At 50.3% G+C, this 20,711-nt stretch overlaps 1 protein-coding gene across 1 annotated transcript; it reads left to right on the top strand.

Moving 5' to 3' along the window:
* The first annotated feature begins 395 nt into the window (after window positions 1-395).
* NKX2-1 (NK2 homeobox 1) lies at window positions 396-6,735 on the top strand. Its single transcript, XM_032189391.1, has 3 exons — window positions 396-448; window positions 4,946-5,322; window positions 6,065-6,735. Exons 1-3 carry the CDS (start codon window positions 396-398, stop codon window positions 6,733-6,735), a joined length of 1,101 nt encoding a protein of 366 aa, XP_032045282.1.
* Window positions 6,736-20,711: the final 13,976 nt, after the last annotated feature.

Below are 20,711 nucleotides of genomic sequence, written 5' to 3'. Positions count from 1 at the left end.
AGAACTATAGCCGTGCCAGGGCAGCTCGCGGTTCAGACGCGGCTCGGGTGCTGCTGCCGCCGCCCGCCCGTTCCCACTGTTCCCACTACGGACAAGAGCACCCGCGCCCCCCCCGGGGCAGCAGCGGAGCGGCGCCGGGCCGAGGCGGCTCCAAAAACCCTGCCCTGGCACCTGGCACCTGGCCCCTCCCTGGCCCTCTTGGCCGGGAACGGCCCGGCGGAGGAAAAGCCGGGGGGTCGGAGGATTAGGGCAGAAGGCTTCGGCCGTCCGCCAGGAATTGGGGAAGGAGGGGCGAGGGCTGCGAGGAGCCCGCTCTGCCCTCGCACGGAGCCCTGCCAGTGGGCCGAAGGGGACCGACTGGTCACGGAGGGGCCCCGAGGAAGCCTGCGTGCGAGATGCTCCACGCCCTGGGCAGCTGGAGGAGCAACTGTGCGTGCGCTGCGGAGGGGTGAGGATTTTCGGCTGGGGCTTTGGCTGGTTCACTTGCTTGCTTAGATTCCCACGCCAGGGGACGAGGTCGCGACCGGTACATGGCAGATTTGCCCCCAGCCTAATGAAATAAGCAAGGCGGGGGGTAGTTGTCCCGATGAGCCCAACGGGCAGTTTTTCCCCCCACCCGCTCTCTGTGCCGAGGGGGTGCTTGGAGGGAGGGTGCCAGTGTAGGACCCTGCCTCACACGCCCTGGCATGTGCTGCACAGGCAGGGAGCGGTTCCCGGCGCCCTGCCCGGGGCCGGCAATGACAGCGACACAGGTCCGCCCCACGCAGCGGCTGCAGAAACGTCCCCTCCGCTCCCTCCTTCCCGGAGTGGGCTCTGGGCAGGATGCTGTGGGAGCACGCTTCGTTTGCGGGGACACGGCACGACACCGTGCATCAGGGCCCGAGTTTCTCTGTCGGATGGAAGGGAGATGAATGGAAGGGGGCGTCGGGTGTCTCTCCCCTCGTCCAGGCGTAGGGCTTTGGGAGGAGATTTTAAATCTGTCTCTGGGTGCGTTAGGCTGGTGCTGATAACCGGGATGGAAGAGAGAGTTCCTCCCCAGCTCTCCCCGTGCCCGCTTGAAGGCTTTCCCAGCAGGGGCTGAACCCTCCGCACAGCCCCTGAGTTCCGCTCCAGGGACACGCAGCGCCGGGTCACGCGTGTCGCAGTAGCACCCTATGGGATCACGGGGGCCTCGTCCCCTCATGTTAGGAACCGGTGCCTGAGAAGTGAGACTGTCGAGGTGTCGAGGAAGGCTTCGCCCCCACGTCGCCTGGGCCCCTGCCCTCTGCCCCCCGAGCCCGGCTGCCCTGGGAGGGATCGGCACCTGCCTGGTGCGGGGCCGTGAGCTCTGCCTGCGGGGGAAAGGTGCAGGGCCGCCACCGCCCGCCGAAGGGGCTCGGAGGAGGGGGATAGAGGCTCGGGGCAAGGAGCTGAGCTGGGCGCCCGAGCGGGCAGAAATGACCCCCCCTTTTCCATCCCCCGCCCGGCGAAATGGGTGGCAAGTCCCGCTGCAGCCCTTCCGCGGCTCTGGCTGGACGAGCACATTTGATTCCCGTTGGGGAGGCACAGCGGCTCGCATAAAAAAGACATTGTTGTCTTTGGAGAGCCCTGCGCGCACTTTCAAAAGCTGATCCTTGAGTTCCCAGCCCCCGCAATCCAGTTGATGAGGAAACGCGCTGCGGTCTTGGTGGCACCGTTTCCATTGGGATTGGCACCATTTGATTGACAAAGTCTCACATTCTTCCACCTCTCGAGTGTTATCAAACGGATTGTGTGGGGTCAGAAGCTATTGAAGGGACGTCCGTGTAGCCGCATTCTGCAAACACGGGGTGAAGACCGTGCCTTTCTCATGAAAATGCTTCCACCAGGCAAAACGCATCTCATCTTCCCTGCTCTTCTCCTTTAGCATTTCCTTTTAACTCGAGCGTTTTACTAAGCAGCATCACCAGGTAAACGAACGCATCACCAAAAGCAGCCTAGGCAGGACCCTGTCGGGTCGGCCACCCCCCGAGGGGAGCGGGAGACAGCTCTGGAGATCGAAACTTGGGTGGAGGGTTGCAAGGAAAAGGGTGAGCGGTCGGGGCAGAGCAACAGCAAGGAAGCTTTCTCACCGTTTTCCGCGGCTTGACTTGCCCTGGCAAAGTTAATTTTGGGGCGGGTAAGAAGGACCAGGGGCTGACCCGCTTCTCTTCCACTGGATCTATCCAGAGGGGCTAAAAAGTGCTGCTGGGACCCTGAGGGGTGTAGCTGTGCTCGTTTGCGCGCCGATGTCCTTACAAATAACCGATCAGCCCTGCCAAGAGACTTTCACCCCGCTGCCCAGTCAAGGCGGAATGAAGAGCTCTCGCTTTAACTCCCCTTTACAAGACCCCGCGCAGAGCCAAGGCAGGACTCCCTCGGGTTAATCTCCTTGAACAGGCTTTCGGAGCCGATTTAAGCAGCGCTCCTTAGAGCGGGGGAATCAATAGAGCCGGCAGTGAAAGCAGCGGCCGCCGCCGCGTCCCGGGAAGACGCAGGGTGGGCGGTGGGCACCGGGCACCCAGCGCTGCCCGCCCCCGGCCCCGGCCGCCCCCTAGCTCCATCCCCGCAGAGCAACAACCGCTGCCCCTGCCCCACGCAACCCTCGCCAGCCCACATCTCTGACTTAAATCCACCTCAGCCTTTTGGAGGATCCTTTTTTTTTTTTTTTTTTTTTTACCCTCCATCCACCCCTTCTTTTTTTTTTAAGGTTAATAAAAGAGGCACGAAGCTGATGTGTGAGAAATCAGGGGCAAGCATAAACAAAAACAAACAAACAAACAGGCAAGGTCGAGTGTCTCTGTAAGAGCAAAACAGCATACCTTTCTGAAAAACACGCGCAGAAAGAGGGGAGAAAAGGCGGGGTGGTGGTGGTGGATGGAGAAGAAATGCTCCAGGGATCTGGGAAGGTAAGATCTAAAGATCTGCAAAGAAAATGGGACATGGTAAAAGCAGCTGTCCTTGTAGCCCAAAATCGCCCTTCCGTGCCCTTTGTGGCCCAGCGGACCCACACCAAGCCCACTTCGGGGCACTTGGGCCAGAGGGAGCTGGTGCTGAGGCAGCTGAGATGATGTAGGAGAGATGAAGGCCTGATTGAAGGAAAGTCCCCCCGATTATATTTGTGTGGAAAAGCTCACCTCTTGCAGAGCTCTAAAGTGTAATCAAGGCTGAGGCTTACACTTGAAGGATGTTAAATCTCATACGGGAACCTACTTTCTCCTAAACGGTTTCTTGCCTACTGAATGAGAGCCTCCCAATTGAAGCAAAATGATCCTTATGTACTAATATCAAGCACAGTCACAAAGCGACCGGCTATTTATGCTGCCACTTTAGACAAAGATATTTAGTTATTCCCGGGTAGCAAGTGCACTTTTGCATTTTTAAGCACAAACCAGCCGAGCACAAACATATTTACAAGTGCAATTACTAAATAGTTACTTGACACTTCAAAGTCACTGGGTTAACTGTACCTTCGCTGTAATTTTCTTAATATTCAGGTAATCGCTTTATGAAATGAGTTTCCCAGGACCGTAGGCCGGGGTATTGAACACTCAGTGGAGGTTTCTCGTTCCCCCCCGGGAACACCCCGAAATATAAGCTTTGAAGATGCTGGACAACTTGGGAGATTTCTTCAAAGACCCGTGTGACATTAGCTGCTGGCTGCATGTACATGTGTGTGGCTATGAATGGGCTCGCTTTTGTTTTCACACCGGATCCGAGAACAGATCCGAAAGTGCCAGAAATTGCAGTTTATTCGAAGCGGCGGGGAATTCATTGGCAAGGTGGTGTAGCAGATGACCTGAGAGGTTTTCTCCATCCAGCTCCCGCGCTATATAAATAACCTTAGAAAGCAGCTTCAGGTTCAGAGGGACCACGAGAGCCTGTGACAGTCTTTGCCTTCGAGAATACCGGGCGACATTTTGCGCTAACCTATTTTTCAGCAGTGTGTCGCTCCAGACAATTAAATTACTGCTCGTTTTTGCAAACTTGCATCTTCCGCCTCTCCCTGAGGTTTAAAAAAAAAAAAAAAAAAAAAAAAAAAAAAAAAAAAAGCCCTAGGTGAACGGAACTTGTGGTTTTAGCGAGAGAAACAATCCTCGCACTGGGGGTCTTGCACTGGGGGTCTTGGAAGACATAGGCAAGGCTCCCGAGCTGCTAAATCCCAAGTGCTGCTCAACCCCCAGCCAGCCGAGGAGCCTGGCACTCGGTGCGGGCTGTGCGGGGCGCCGGGAGCGGTGGCCCTGCCCCGGGAGCCGGCCCCCGGAGAGCCGCGCTCCGGCTGCGGAGCTCCTCCGAGCAAACTTGGTGGGGGAGAGAGGAACTCGGTCCTTCTGCTCACCGGCATCCAGCCCCGTCTCCCCAGCTCTCACAAAGGCTGGGCTGACAGCCTTGCCACCCGGGAGCTGATTTGAAATCCTTTCACCCAGTCAAATGGGGGTCTTTTCGCATTCATTGCCTTCGATTCCCCGTCTGCAATATTGCCACCCCCGAGAAAAATAAAATGAGTTCTGCTCACGGGGTCTCTCTCTCTTTCCCTCGCCCTGCCGCTCTCTCTCTCTCTCTCTCTCTCTCTCCCTCTTTTTTAAAGACATAAAAAAAAAAAATCCTGACAAGTAAAACTTAAAGGTGTTTACCTTGTCATCAGCATGTAAGCTAATTATCTTGGGCAAGATGTAGGCTTCTATTGTCTTGTTGCTTTAGTGCCTATGCCCCGCCTCTGGTGGCAGCCTAAAACCTGGCGTCTGGCTAAAACAAACGAAAGGCAGCCCTGAGCCTCCACTCAATCCAATTAAGGCGGACTTCGTCCACTCGGTTACGTGTACATCCAACAAGATCGGCGTTAAGGCAACACCAGAATATTTGGCAAAAAAAAAAAAAAAAAAAAAAAAAAAAAAAAAAGATTTGCCTCCCCTTCCTTTTTTTTTTTTTTTTTTTTTTTTTTCCCCAGCCGCCGAATCATGTCGATGAGCCCAAAGCATACGACTCCTTTCTCAGTGTCTGACATCTTGAGTCCTTTGGAGGAAAGCTACAAGAAAGTGGGCATGGAGGGCAGTAACTTGGGGGCTCCCTTGTCAGCCTACAGACAGTCTCAGGTTTCTCAGCCGGCCATGCAGCAGCACCCCATGGGCCACAACGGAACAGTGACTGCCGCCTACCATATGACAGCGGCAGGGGTCCCCCAGCTCTCCCATGCTACGATGGGGGGCTACTGCAATGGGAACCTGGGCAACATGAGTGAGCTCCCGCCTTACCAGGACACCATGCGGAACAGCGCTTCGGCGACAGGATGGTACGGCACCAACCCGGACCCCCGCTTCTCCTCAAGTAAGTGAGCCCGGGGCTGGGTGGCCGGCGGGGGGTGCCTGCGCCCCTCGCCCCTCCGCACCGCGGGCGCCGGGGGCTCCGTGGCAGGGCGAAAGTGGGTCCGGATCCCAGCCGCCCCCCCCTCCCCATTCCTCCCTCTGCCCCTGGATCGTGCCCCGTCCCTTCTCCACCGGGCGGCTTCGCCGCAGCCTCCCGGGGCTGCTTGCGGGAGGAGGCAGCTGGGGACCCCCGCGCTGCCGGGGCGCCGGAGCCCGGGGCTCGCCGTCCAGTGCGGGGGGGGAAGGGGGGGCGGCGGCTGCACGGCCGGGGGGGCCCGGAGGGAGCCGGCTCTGCCCGTGCCCCTGGGCGCCGCCCGACAGCGGGAGGGCGAGAGGGAGCCGGAGGAGCAGGAGCCGCATCCCCGGGGGCGCGGGGTGGCGAGCGGGCGGCCCGGCCCCGGCGGAGCCCCCGGCCGCGGCGGGCTGTCACATCCAGGCGCCCCCCAGGGGGGTCGGCCCGGGCAGGGCGAGGGGCGGGCGGGAGCCTTTATTCGGCGGGGCAGGGCCGGCCGGGAGCCGGTCCCGATCCGGCGCGGGGCGCTGGGTGGGAGCGGGGGCGCCCCGGGACCCCCGGCGGGGCCGGGCTGGGTGGCGGGGGCCGGGCCGGGGGTGAGGGGCTGCGGGGCTGGGGGGCTGCGGGAGCGCGGGGGAACCGAGCCGAGCCGAGCCGAGCTGCTGAAAGCGTGCCGCCTTCTCCCTTGCAGTCTCCCGCTTCATGGCGCCGTCCTCGGGCATGAACATGGGCGGCATGGGCAGCCTCAGCTCCCTGGGGGACGTGAGCAAGAGCATGGCCCCGCTCCAGAGCACGCCGCGGAGGAAACGGAGGGTCCTTTTTTCCCAGGCCCAGGTTTACGAGCTGGAGAGACGTTTCAAGCAGCAGAAATACCTCTCCGCCCCTGAGAGGGAACACTTAGCCAGCATGATACACCTCACCCCGACTCAGGTCAAAATCTGGTTCCAGAACCACCGCTACAAGATGAAACGCCAGGCCAAAGACAAGGCTGCGCAGCAGCAGATGCAACAGGAGAACGGCTCTTGCCAGCAGCAGCAGTCTCCCAGAAGGGTGGCAGTGCCAGTGCTTGTAAAGGATGGCAAGCCCTGCCAAGCAGGCTCCAACACACCCACAGCAGCGATCCAGAGCCATCAGCAGCAGGCAGCTACAACAATCACAGTGGCTACCAATGGCAACAGCCTCGGACAGCATCAGAGCCACCAGACAAACAGTGCGGGGCAGTCTCCTGACATGGGACAGCACTCGGCCAGCCCTTCCTCTCTGCAGAGTCAAGTCTCCAGTTTGTCTCACCTAAACTCTTCTACTTCTGACTATGGCACTGCCATGTCTTGCTCCACCTTGCTATACGGTAGGACCTGGTGAAAGGATTAAACAAAGCAAAACAAAAAAAAAAAAAAAAGGAAAAAAAAAAAAAGAAAGCAGATTTTCCCAGTCACGCAAATCTCTGTCCTGTCCAAACTGCTGGGTGTTTTTCTTTTCTTTCTTTTTTCTTTCTTTTTAAAAGCTTTTTTTTTTTTTCATTTTCATTTTACTGAGTGGTTCTCTGAGGACCCATAAGAGAGAAAGGGAGAGAGAGTGACTTTATTTTTTGGTTTCGATTTTGTTGTTGCTGTTGATGATTTTGGGTCTTTCTTTTTTTTTTCTTTTTTTTTTTTTTTTTTTCTTTTTTTTCCAAGGTTATTGTATGGGTTGTTAAAAAATTCTGACTAATAACCACGGAGCAGTCTGCAGAAAGGGGACCATCATTAGGCATGGTCTGAAGGCTTGGATTTCAGATGTACACTTTGCCAGCGTCTAGGACTTGCATGTAAATATAGAGATTTTGGGGGATGGGGTGGTTTTCCCCAAAAAAACATTCGCGTCACCCAGACACAAGAAGCAGCTTCCCCCCTCCCCCCGGTCTCCTCTCCCAGCCCCGCCGCCAGGGCCAGAGGATGGAGATGTGGAGTCATCAAAGGCTTGGCTTTTATTTTCCTCCTTACGTTTGATGTGAACCTGTAGCTGTATAATGCTGTCAAAAGTTGGACTAAACCCATAGTTTTTAGTAGCCTGTATATTTTGTTGTAAAAAGAAAAAAAAAATACAATCAACCAAACCAACCCCCACCTTTTTTATGGACACTGATCGCCCCGTCGTAAATCCTCTGGCAGTTTGTTATTTGCGCACGCCGCCTTTTCCTGTTGTAACTTATGTAGATATTTGGCTTAAATATAGTTCCTAAGAAGCTTCTAATAAATTATACACGTTACGAATATTCTTTTTTTTTTTTTTTTTCTTCCCCTTTGGTTCCCCCTCTTGACCATCCCTTCCCCGCATATCGTTATTTTTTTTTTTAATTATATTTTTTTTTATTTTATTTTTCTGCTTGATGGAAAAACAAACCGGGATGCTGCCAAACCCGAAAAGCCCCTGCCCCTCCGGGGCCTCGGACCCCGCTCCCAGAGGGGAGCTGGAACCAGGGAGTTAACGGGCTACAAGATCTGTCCTCAGCATGCAAAAGGGACACGAGAAAACGCATGGGATTCACAGCTTCGAGAGCGAAGGGATCGAGTCCAAATTCATTAGCGTGATCGGGGGGCGGGGGGCACCTCGGATACTTTTTGCTCGAGAAAGCAAAGTAATCCAGGAGGAGAAATTCAAATGCCAAAGGCACGGAGGAGAAAGAAGGTAAAAGTCTAATGCCACTAGAAACAAATTAACGAAGAACCTGCTGACAGTATAGAACATGCGGCCGTTTTAAAGAGCGTCCAGTTTTAATACCTTGTAAAAGAGAACAAAAAAAATAATAATTTCTACAAGGTTTTCCTATGTACTTGTATTTTAAGGAAAGTACAGCCACCTTATTTATAATCAAAATAAAAAGATAGTTTATTGTGTACGAAAAGTAGTTTGAATTAACTTTCTTTATAAGGATGCATTTAATTTTCTACACGTACACACCTCCGCAAGCATACACACAACCTTGCAGTTTCTCCTGCAAACGTCAACTTTGTTACCCAGGCAAGAGGTTAGGTGCAGACTGCATCTCAGTTTAATGCAAGTTGTGTTTTTTTTCTTCCTTTTCTTTTTTTTTCTCTCTCTTTCTTTATTATTTCTGTCTCTCTTTCTGTGTTTTGTTCCCATTGTTTTTCCTTTAATTTTTTTCCTTTTTTTTTTTTTTTTTTTTTTCTTTTCTCTGTACCGATTTAGGAAGCTTGTAAAGAAGCAGATGAAGAAAGCGTGTGTGCGCGCACGTGTGTGTGTGTGTGTGTGTGTGCGCGTGTGTGCGCCTAGCTGAGAAACCGAGGTGCGTTTGTTAGTAAGGTAAATATTATGGGTACTGCAAGACAGTTAGGTATTAACTTTGCTGTAAATATATAAAGCATATCAAGTTAAGCAGCTTGTATTGGACAACACAGAACTACATGTAATTCTCTATCTCTCGGGTCCAAAATATCCCTTTTGTGAGTGTAACAAAATAAGAAGCCCCCTATCCTAAAGGCTCTCCTAGCATGTTTTCCTTCACATCTGCTGCTTGGTTTCGTTTTTCCTTCAGATCCCCTCAGTTAAACTACGGAAGCGAATCACAGTCATTGAAAGACCTCTGAATTACAGAGGTATTATGAAATGCTCATATTTTAGAAGAGAAAGAAAGCAGATTGCCCGGAATGAAAACAAACCAACCTCTAGTTTAACTAGCAGCTTTCGAAAGCTCCAGCCTTTTATTTATACAAGATAACCAGTGTTACTTGGGCACCAAGTGCTGGTTTGGATGGAGAAAAAGGGAAATAGTCAGAATTAAAAAAAAAAAAAAAAAAAAAAAAAGATTATCGGATTCTTTCTGCACCCCCCTCCTTTATTTCTAACTAGAGAATATCACGTGCGTTAACAGGAATTTCGAGACCTTTCATTCTTTATACTGCCTCCTGCTTTATACAGGGACAGTTTCAACTAACCCAAAGCATATTCCTTTTTCTTTCTTTCTTTCTTCTTCTTCTCCTTTTTTTTTTCTTTTTTCTTTTTTTCTTTTCTTTTTCTTTTTCTTTTTTTTTTTTTTTTTTCGTTTTCTGCTAAGAACATAATCGTTTCGGGTATATAACATCATGTTAAACTTGGCACGGAGGGGTGTGGAGCTTAGTGCAGTTATTTCTGATGCAAGGAGAAAGTGTTGGGAATTCCTGGTGCATGTCACAGCGCTGCCAGCTCCCGGCACAGGGAGCAAGGGTGAACTCTACAAATTTTTAAATTCAGGTTAGTTTATTACGGAGTTAATATACAAAACCGAGGTAGGAAGTGCTGTGGTTACGTCGACATTTCCCCTTTAGATATAATTAATATTTGCATCCTTTCAAACTGAAGAACATTTAAAACTAAGGAGCACCGAAAGGCATTAAAACAGCCGAAAAATACTATTTTGCCCCCCTTCCCTGGAAAAAAAAAAATATATATATATATATATATAATATATATATATATATATATATTGGAATTAGCATGTTTGATAGACATCCAGCCAGTGACTTTTCATTATAGACCTCGGGGGAAATAAATGAATTTTATTGTGTCTCGACAACCTCATAAACACATATTTGGTGGTGGGTGTAATTACTGTAATGGATTATTATGTACACTGACTTATCTTTCTTAAACTAGATTTAGTTTCGATTAAATAAACTCGTTTCCACTTTGTCTGATGTCGGCTTAGTTTAAAGTCTGTTTACTTGTTCCACAGAAAGGTGAATTCATCTCTTTATTAAGCACTAGAGACCGAGCAAACACAGTTCAAACTGTATTTACATATCAATCAGGAGAAATGCAAACAAACTGCTCTTTAACAATTTTATAGAAGTTTTTTATGACATTGTGTTATTGCTTTTATCATAAAATTCTTTGTACTTGCCAGTTATGCCTTGATTAGGATGAAGATTTATTTTTTTTTTTAATGCAATTTAATCTCTGCTCTCCCTGGAGAATACTCCCGAGAAGTTAGTCACTGTGTAGCTTTCCTAAATTAAAACACGTGCCTCCGTCTAAACGCTTGCTCCTTCCAATATGCTGATTTTCAGCCCTCTCGGTAATCATTGCGGAACTTGGATAATAGGATGGCGGGAGGGCATGGTTCAAATCTGAAATGATGGAAGAAATGCACGTTACGCGATATAACTCTTTTAGCGACACGAGACCGCGGGCACCCGTATTTTGGGAGGTAAAGGGATGCGGTGACGAATGGCTATTCCCTTCCACCCCCCACTCCCTGGCACTGTCTGCAAACGTGGGAGAATCGCGGAGGGCATTTTTTTCCTGCCACAAATAGGAGTTCATGCTTGAGTGCCATGAAGTGTGCGCGGAGTGGCACAGCAGGTAGTGGGGAGAAAAAAAAAAAAAAAAAGAGGAGAAAAAAAAAAAAAAAAAAAAAAAAAACAACAACAAAACAACAACAACCAACTCGCCACCCACCACCAGCACCACCGCAACAACTGCAACAATAGCAGAGGGCTTCTTCATATTTGCTGTTTCATAGCCGAGCGTGGGAGGGGGGCTTTGTGTCCTCATTGCTGGGAGGCTCTGGGGCAGCGCTCGGAGGAGCCGGGCTGGGGCCTGGGGGAGGCTGGAGCAGCTCCGGGCCCTTCCCATCCCACGGGAAAAGAAATGGGAGCTCAGCTAAAAGTTTAGCCTTGCCCGCATGGCAGTTCAAAAGGCAGCGCGCTGCCCTAAGACAGTGCTCAAAGTGCAGGTCCCAAACACTGTAATCTGAGCCAGCCCCGAGATGACACAGGGACAAGTTGCCACGGGGGGGGAAAAAAGTATTTTAGCAGTTTTGTGGCAGAGCGCAGGTACAGGGGCCTCGCTGGGAAGGCAGCCCCGGCCCAACTGGTGACGGCTGCTTTTACAAAGGGGACCCAGAGGTAAAGGCTGAGTGACTTCTGAAGAATTGCACTCCTTTCGTGGCCGTGTCGGGAGCAAAGCTGAGAAATATATATTTTTTTTTTCTGCCTGACTCTCATGAGCCCCTTCAGGGAAGAAAAAAAAAAAAAAAAAAGGAAAAAAAAAAAAAAAAAAAAAGGAAAAAATCTCCAAACCCTAAGTAAATGGTAATACTGTTTATATGTATCACATGTGTATAGAGATCTGTCCCAGTACGGCTGTTGCTATGAGGTAGAGAGATTACCTTATCTGGCAAAGGGGTGAATAATACGAATGACTTTTTTTTTCCTTTTTTTTTCTTTTTTTTTTTTTTTTTTTCTGGCTGCAAGCACGTTAGGGAGCAGGTAAGGTCAAAGTTTTCTATATCCTATGTCTTTCTCTCGAAGGCTTCTGGTCATCTATATAAGACGGCGAATAAGACATGTTGATGTAAAAAGAAAGTGAAATTCGTTTTGATGTTTAAAACGATTTACTGTACAGAAAAAATCCTGGGAAACTTAGAGATGAAAACGCTAATTATGACATTTAATCTTCGATTTAAAGGTTTTTGGTAGGGGGAGGGGGGAAGAGGGAATTTGATATATATATATATATATATATATATATTTTTTTTTTTTACAATGACAGAGACCTTAAATAGCGAAGATATTTACAAATGGACGAATGCATTACCTACGATAGATACGAGGTATTCATTTTCCCGAGCCGTCATATAGAACTAAAAAAAAAAAAAAAAAAAAAAAAAAAAGTCTATTCTAAATATATTTACCAGGTGACTAACGATACTTCGGTCTGTTTTTACTGGCTAGCCACAAATTTGACACTAAATCTGAATATGATGGTCACTGTTTTCTGAGATCTATTTCTGTCCGTTGTACACAGCGGGACGTTTCGGGTAATTTTGAATCAGTTTGTAGGTTGTGTTGCTTTAACAAGTGAATTTACATCGCTGACTTTAGTGGACGTATAGGACTAATTGTAACTATTCAATGGGAACTTCCAGTACCGTTCTGACTTGCGCTTCATCCATACGGTGATTCCTTACAAGGGAAAGGAAAAGAATAAAGCGCGAGTACAAGTGAGTTTAGAAAATAAATATATATATATAGTTAAAATGCAGAAAACTAAACGAGGTGTGAGATCTTGACTTCCATTTGTTGTTTTGATGGATTTCACCGCAGTCCTCCTCGATCAAGTAAATTTGTGCAAGAAATAATGGGCTAGAAGGCGACAAACTCACATACACCTGGGGTCTTGGAGGGAACAGACTTTTTTTGCTTCGTATCAAAGGTGTTGCTGAAGTGGCTGAGTTCATCTCAGTGTGTTAGTGACCTAATAATGTGACTCTAGGACACGGTTCTTCTGGAGTTTCTCTCCGTGCTTTTGTTCCATAAACTTTTTGTTGCCGCTGCCGCTGTTCCTCAGAGAAGCTCTTAAAAATACAATATTTTCCTCGCGCACCTTCTTGGTCTGGGCATTTGCTCTTAACCTGCGCGTTACTTTACAAACGCGTTCTTGCTTCTGCGAAATGAAGTGCACGCAACTCCCCGTCCCTTTCACCTCTTCCCGCATTAGCTCATCGCAGAGAGGAAAGGAAAGGAAAGCAAGTGGATGACCGCTGCCTTTAGGCTATGTGTGTGCGTCTGCCTGGGGACCGGAGCTCCAGCCGCCTGCATCTGCACCGCGGGCGGTGCGCGCAGGGCTCGGGGCGCCCGGCGTTCCCCGAGGGGTCCCAGCGGCAGAGGCTGCTTGCAAAGGGAAAGCTCTTACTTTGAAGTTTGGAAGCTCTGCCCGCTGGCCTGTGCCGCCGTTCGGCTGGGGAAACCTTCCACCGGTGCTCACCCGGGGCTGCCCCGGCCGGCGGCGCCACCCAGCCCCAGCGACTGCCCGGTTTTGTCAAACGGGCAAAGTTTTCGCCGGGGCTCGGGTCACTGTTCTCAGGGTGACGGGCCTGATTCTGCCCTCCCGGCCCCGACGGGAGGGTTTTGCCCTGCGTTTCTTCCAAGCAAAGAAATTGTGCTGCCGAGGGCAGCGCACGTCTCGCCTTTCATTTCTGAAATGCGGGGCCCTGCAGGACCGGGCTGGGGTGCAGAAAGCAGCCCCAGAGACCCTCGTCCTTGGCACCCGGCCGATGCCTACCCGGTACGGCTTCATACGCGGGGCCGGGACCCTCGGACTCCCGTCCTGGGGCTGCTCCCAAACGCCCTGACGTGGGGCTAAGGGCGACGGTGTTGCCCCGTCACTGCCACCCACACCACATTTGCCTCATGGAGTTAGTGGCGGGGTAGTGCGTGGCACCTCCGCGGTAACCCCCCCAAAAAAACGAGGACAGAATGCGGGCGGATCAGTTTGTGTCTTCCCGAAGGCACCGTGCAAGGGCGGGTGTCCCGCACTGGCAACCTCAGGCGTGTCCCGTGCGGCTCTGGCCGGCCCCTGCCTGCCCGGCCCCGGGGGGCTCCCCGCTCCCTGCTGGGGTTTCGTTTGCTGGGGTTTGGCCGGCGGAAAGCAACCCCCGAGGAAGTGATAGGAAAGTTTGGACGCGCTCCCCCCGCGAGGGACAGCCCGGGGCGGGCTGCGGGGTCGGGGCTGCCCCGGGAGGCGGCGGGGCACCCCCGGTGTCTGCCCCCAGATCCGTATCCCCGCGAGCGTCGTGGCGAACCCGGGCTGCCCGCTTTCGGCCCTCTGCTCCCCTTTCCTCTCCTCGCTTTTTAATTGTCCTGCGGAATCTGAAGGGATTATTTTAAAGATAACCCTAGACATGGCATTGTCCCGTGAGGCTCGGGAGGTACTGGAGGGTCGCGACTTTAGTACCCGGCTTCCCAGGGGTGCTGTGCGTGGTGGTGCCGGGGTGATGGGGTGGCAGAGGCAGGGGAAAGGCACGGAGCCATCCCTGGGGGGGGTCGTATTTGTGCCGTGGGGTCCGGGCACGACCGGGGAGGCTCCGCGGTGGTGGCTGACGGAGGGGGGGGTGCGTGAGTGCGTGTGCGTGTCGGGGGAGGGGGTGTTTGTGTGTCGGTGCATCGCCCTGCTACAATGGCAGCGCAATTATCTAGCCGAAACATTCTCAAACCGCAAAAAAGTTGCAAAATAGATCGACCTCCCTGAGATGAGGAGGAGACAGTTTCAGAGCTGTGCAACCATCGTGCTTTTTTTTTTTTTTTTTTCAATTCGTTTTAAACAAGAGGATCTAGCGAGTGATTCCGATTCAATACACATAATCAGTTTGGAAGTCCTATTTCCATTTGAAAACAGGCCTATTTGCAATCATGAGGGCCGGACATGCTGGAAGATACAGGACGCATTCAGAGTAGGTGGTAGGTGAGAGAATCTACAGACGAGCACCAAATATTTTCTTCCCGCTGCAGACCTTTTTCACGGTGCTTTAATCACGATGTGTTTTTAATCTAATTTCTCTTTGAAAATATGACTTAATTGCTTTAGAAAGCAAGGTTTTGACCTACAGCGAGACTCCCCGTTGGGGAAGGAAAGAAAAAAAAAAAGGCAAGAAAAGAATGGTGATTGGAAAAGCATGTTGATTGTCCTATCAGTCTCTTAGGGTTAACAGTCATTTAATCAAGAATACACTGGGTAAATGATTCCGGAGAAAATGGTACCTTGTTTTTGAAGTCGGGCCCGGAGGAAGGACCCTTGCACGGGGGAGCAGAGAGGAGGGAGCACCCGCGGGGCCGAGAGCCCCGTCCCCCGGCAGTATTCCCCGTCCCCCGGCAGCATCCTTGCATCCCGTCCCGCCGCCAGGTTGGGGAAAGGATGCTCGGAAGCCGCCGCAAGGAGCGCGGGGGGAGTTGGAGCCCCAGGGAGGGCAGACCCCCTCTGTCACCTCGACCCCCAGCATTCCTTGCTCCGAGCAGACACCGCACCTCCCCGCCTCTGCCTGCCCTGAAGCATTTTTCTTGTTCCTTAAGTGCCCGGAGCCCCAGAAAGCCGGGAGGCCTACGCGTCCTCCATCGTAATCATCCTGCAGGAGAGGAGCGGGCAGGGAAGTTGAGGCTCTCCTGCGGGTAACCAATAGAGAAATAAAGGCTCTCCCAACACCTCACAGAGCACATTAATTGGCATTTCCGATTTCCCTCATTTACTTGTTTACGTGCCCGTGTGTGCTGCTGACAGCGCGCTATGGCTGCAGGCAGCGTCCCAGCCCCGGTCCCAGCCCTCCACCCGGTTTTCTGCTCGGAGTTTGAAAGCAGCAGCTCGCTTCGTGCAGCTAAATACTCTGGCCCGTCCCAGTCACAGCAGCCCTGCTTTTCCCCGCTCCCACCCTCTGTCACCCAGTTTTTTATTCTCTTCCACTTCAAAGGGCCAAATCAGCTCCTGAGAAGGGCGGAGGGGGGGGGGAGAGAGTAAATAAATAATTATTTGAATAAATAAATCAATGTCGCGGAAAGCCGAATCAGCCCTAGGAGAGGCAGAAACTGTTATTACTGCCTTGCAAACCACCCGCACACCCACGAGGATGACAGGCGGCTCTGTGCCCCGGGCTCGCCCCGCTCCGGGCAGGGCTCACGGTTCTCGCCGCTCCCCGCGCCCCGGTTCCCAGCTCCCTGCCCTCACCCCCCCCCCCCCCGGCAAGAAGCGCGTCCCTCGGCGAGATGGAGAGAGGGGGGAGCTTCTCCCGGCTGGGGTCTCCACCTCTCTCCCCACAGGCCCCCAAGGGAGGACTCCACGCTTCCTCCTTCGCACCGGCTAATTAGGTCTGAGCCCTAATTAGGGCTCGGGCCAGACAGTGCGGGAGGCCCCAGAAGGCTGTGACTGGGGCTTTGAAGCCTTGCCTCCCCGGCGCGTGGTATCATAATGACAAATCTCTCCTCTGCCGCCCCCCCTTCCCCAAAAGTGGGCACTGGTTGCCCGTGGGACCCGTCCTGTGTCCAGCCGGGTGCGGGAACTCCTCCAGGCTGGCATCACCAATTTTCCTCCGAAGTACGTTTTTGGGATGGAGGGAGCGGCATGGGCACCCTCTGGGGGGAAGGAGGGAAGGGGCTCCGCCAGCTCCGTATCCTCGGGCCCCCCTCGGCGAGGGATGCGCTGCCTGGGCAGCAGAAGAAACATCACCGTCGCCATTTCCGACAGACAGCAGGTTCCCCACGATCCCGGCCCCACCGAGAGCCGATTCTCCCACGCAGATGTCGGGGTGGGCGTGGAGGGTGAAACGGGGAAGAAAGGGGGAGCTGCTCCTCTTAGTGAAAGTTATGTCCCAGCCCAGGCACTGACGGTTTTATTCGCACGAGTTGCCCCACCGGGATCTATGTGCTAGTCACGGAGAGAACGGAGTAGTTTGGGGCTCCACGTGATTTTTTATTATTATTGTTATTATTATTTTTTTTTCCCCACTTGGGATAAAAACATCCCAAGGCTCCGAGCAGAAAAAGGATTCCGATCCGAATCCCTTACTATACCACGCTCCTAAAGAGCAGCCAAGTTCAGTGGTGTGGGGCATCAGTATATGGAGACACATTACCCGAATGCTGTTGGGAGTCACGTCTTTACCACGTCGGTAACATAGCCCCGAATCTGAAACAGAGATGTCACCTCCAGGAGTGTCATCTGTTCCGTGAGACAGACTCTAGTCCCCCGGGTCATTTAGGAACACTCCCCCCCAGACACACCCCTCTTCGCTGTGGTGCCCACGACGAATATTTGCGCTCCACGAGGGCACCGAAAACTCCACTTTTCATAAACCCCATCAACAAGTGAATCGTTTATTTTATTATCGGTGATTTTCAATGGAGAAATAGAAGGTCTAATCCAATCGCCTTTAGGCAGGCAATATTCCCACTTAACCCAATCGGCGTGTTGCAAGGGGCAGTCCGCAGGACTGCCACCTCATTTCCTTGCAGTACTGGGGTCCAGGCTGGGGAGCTGGGGGCGAGGCAAACATTTGACGAATGATAGTGACCTAAAAATTAGTGTTGCTCCAAGTGCGTGGGAATCATCGGTGTTAACAGAGACCTGCCAAATTGTGACATATGCATTTGCAGCAAGACTCGCGTAGATGTGCCTTTGCAAATGTGTTCGTTCGTATAGAAAAGTATTGACTTTTGTGTTTGTTAATTTGAATTATTCAAAAGTACAATAAAAAGCCTTATTAAATCACTGTGAGATTTTCCGAGAGATGGAAATTATTCATTATATAGCGGGGGGGGGAAGGAAGGGGGGGGGAGAGAGAAGGGGGAGAGAAGGGGAGGGAGCACGATCTCATTAAAAACAAAACTTAGGAGAGGCGAGAAGAGTAGAATATCCTACAAAAGTCTGGTGATTGCTATGTGTCGCTTGCCAACGCACAACGGGACTTTTTATTTCTCTTTATATATCTATTCGTTTCATTTATATATGCCCTCCTGGTCGCTGGTCAAACTGCCGAGGGGATGGAGAAATTTCAAGGTATTTTGGCAAGACACTGCCCGCTGTTCTGGGTGCGTTATTAAATGAGACATACTGGGGAAAAGAGAGAGAGAGAAACGGTACCTGTCTAAATGACTAACATTTTCTTTAAATTTCTCTTGCGTATATTTTAAAGAACAAAGAGATAGATATTTCTTTTGCTCAATGAGTACAAACTAAATAATAAAGAATCTTTAGGAATAACACTAGCAGATTTTATTAAATATTTCGCATACCAAAAATATAGATACCTTTTATATATACTTGTCCTTAACCTTTAAAAGCAACTGCTGTAAATACAAGATCTGTACTTTCTCTAATAGATTTTACTAGGAGCTGGTGACAGAGAACTGATTTCTTTTCTATTAGGCTTTAGTACATCTTTGTTGAAGGCCTGCAGAATGACCACGGATTAGATTTGCATCTCTTAGACTCCCTGTGTGGTCTTTGTAAGAAGCTTGTAACTGTTAAAAATGACTTGTTAGGAAGCGTGTGGGCTCTCATCTCTTTGCTTTTGACAGAATGATTGTGAAATTCAGATTGTTCTTATAGGCTTTAGCCTGCGAATTCCACCTGAACCTTAAGCAATTAGAGCCTAATCTCAGTGCAATCATATTTGAGTTAGGATTTGTTGCACTTTGTTTACTTCAATTAAAAAGCTGCGGAATATTTCGGAGCAGTTTTTCCGTGATATTCTCAAGGCGTGAGCGAATTTTTCCAACCTTGAATTTTCTCAGCACCGCCCCGTTACTCGGCGGCTCGTAGTGCAAACCACTCGTCGGGTTCCGCGGGCAGGACTGAAGAGGAAACAGCAGGAAAGAAAAAACAAGCTGCGATTCTTTGCTGGGCGGAGGGGAGAAGATGTCCGCTGCATCCCCTGCTTCCCACAGCCCACTGCCGGACCCCTCGCTTAGGAAGCAGGCTCCGGGGCCGGCACCGGCTGGATTTGCAGCGATTTCGGCGGCTGCATTTGCAGTGTTTTGCCGAAGCCCGGGGCAGGTTTGCCGCGAGAGAGCAGCTCCCGCTGCCCACCTCCCACCTCCGGCTGCCTAAGAGCTGGGGCGCGCCGGCCCCGCGGCTGCCGCGCATCGCCCGGGGAGCGCGGCTTCGAAAAAGCGAAAATTATAACCGCGCCACCTGCCTGTAGCTCTCCGATACTCGAAATGTATAGAAAATATAAAGTATTTTTATATTAAATGATGTAAAGGAAAAATATTTACTCTGAGGGATTCCTTTCCCACTCGGGTGCCAAATTTCTGTGCTCAGGTTTCTTATGGCCAGCTTCAGAAGGATCAGTTTTACTACTGACATTCACATAATTACGGTTTTCAAGTGCCGTCCTTTCACACCAGAAATGTTTTCGTTTATCTGAAACACTTTTTTTCCCCAGTCATTAGGACATTTCAGAAAGTCTTTATCAAGTCGCTGAATCAAGCACGAACCTTCCCCAAACTTCGAGAATTTGGTTTCATCTCCTTTAAAATTTGTGGATGATTTTTTTCTCCCACGTGAGGTATTTGCTATCAATATCCTATGTTAAGGCTGTCCGGGCCCGATCCTGTTCCCACTGAAGTTACGACGCGAGACCTCCTCCGGCTCCCAGCAGAATAGGATCAATCACCTCCATGCTAATAGAGGTTTAATAGCATCGGCACATGCCCAACAACCACCATTATAACCTTGACCCGGTCAGGTGCAATGATATTACTCCTCCTAAAGTTATCCTGCATTTCCTTGGTGACAGCAAACAGCTCTTTATCACCTCTCACTTCCCACAGTAACCCACAGGCAGTGATACCAATAACCCACTGCTCTTTTGTCATTCTTTTCCCTCGGAAGTCTACTCCAGTAACTAATAAAATAATAATAATAGTAATGTGTGCATTTTCTAGATCCACCAGCCTGTACTGCTCAGGACATTTCAGCCCGATTGTGAGGGTTGAAATAAAAAGTCACATTTTTAATAGTGAGCTAGTTACTCGCTGAGTAATCTCTGTCCTGCTGCTGAGTGCGGAACTGAGCACTGGAGTGGAACATCAAGAGCTCCTGTGCGTATCCTGCCCCTCAACCGGGCTTCTAGGCTTGCTCCGTTTGACCTGAAAACCTCTTTTCCACGAGTGTTGAAGTAATCTATCACTTTAAAAACTTTGTTTCAGGGCTGCAAGAGGCACACGAGCTAGACTCTACATTTTATTTTATTCTTATCTTATTCAGAAATGCCAACTTCGGATCAGTCTTTCAGGATTATTTTTAAACTTCAGACTTTAATTCCTTCCTTAAACCTGCAGTGATTTACAGTATGACTTTTCCTTTCAGTTCATAAACACAGACATAATTTTCCCTTAAAAAACTTGAGGTTCGCCATGATATATCTGTAAAATAAAGTACTCTTCATTCCTTTTCTATCACACTATGGAGACACATTTGCCAAATAATCGTTGATCTAAGAAAATAAAATAGTAAAACTCAAGGACACTCTCTGCAGAATGTAGGATGCACCAAATCCACTGATTTTAGTGTCAAAAAAAAATTATTAAAATGATGTCATGCAGGCAAATATGTTCTTTTCCTATAGTCTGAAAGAATGGGCAATTCTTCTTGCCTTAAAAGGCTGTTTTACAGATGAAAGCATCTCAGCCCACAACTTAATCTGTTTTAAATCAGGCTTGAACAGGGTGAATGAGTGATGGAATGACAAGATTTCTGGGGGTCCAAGCATCACACAGTATCTCTCCTGCCCCTCCTCTTTCCTCTGCTTGCAGAGCCTGTGATTGCATGTATGTGGGATTTTCACAGAAAACAGAAGACAGAAGCAGCTGAACAAAGGCAAAGTTACTACAGCAAAGGTTCTGCTTTGACAAAATAAACTGAAATGTACAATATCGTTTATGCTAGATGACCAGAGAAACATTAAAGGAGAAACTAAAGCTAGGAGGTAGAGCTAGTACTTTTCTCAACATATTGGTAAACCTATGCATATATTGAAAAGAAAGAAAGAAAAAAAAAAAAAAAAAAAAAAAAAAAAGACAAAAACCTGA

The sequence above is a fragment of the Aythya fuligula genome, chromosome 5 (genome assembly GCF_009819795.1).
Source record: "Aythya fuligula isolate bAytFul2 chromosome 5, bAytFul2.pri, whole genome shotgun sequence".
Lineage (NCBI taxonomy): Eukaryota > Metazoa > Chordata > Aves > Anseriformes > Anatidae > Aythya > Aythya fuligula.
Note: the sequence above shows the minus strand (reverse complement) of the source record. Positions and strands in the feature narration are given on the sequence as shown.

Bases quoted from the DNA above. Each gene is read 5' to 3' on its own strand.
- NKX2-1 (XM_032189391.1), top strand. From the start codon at position 396: ATGCTCCACGCCCTGGGCAGCTGGAGGAGCAACTGTGCGTGCGCTGCG. The intron at 449-4,945 runs GTGAGGATTTTC...TTTTTTCCCCAG, and splicing joins TGTGCGTGCGCTGCGGAGGG to CCGCCGAATCATGTCGATGA. The intron at 5,323-6,064 runs GTAAGTGAGCCC...TCTCCCTTGCAG, and splicing joins GGACCCCCGCTTCTCCTCAA to TCTCCCGCTTCATGGCGCCG.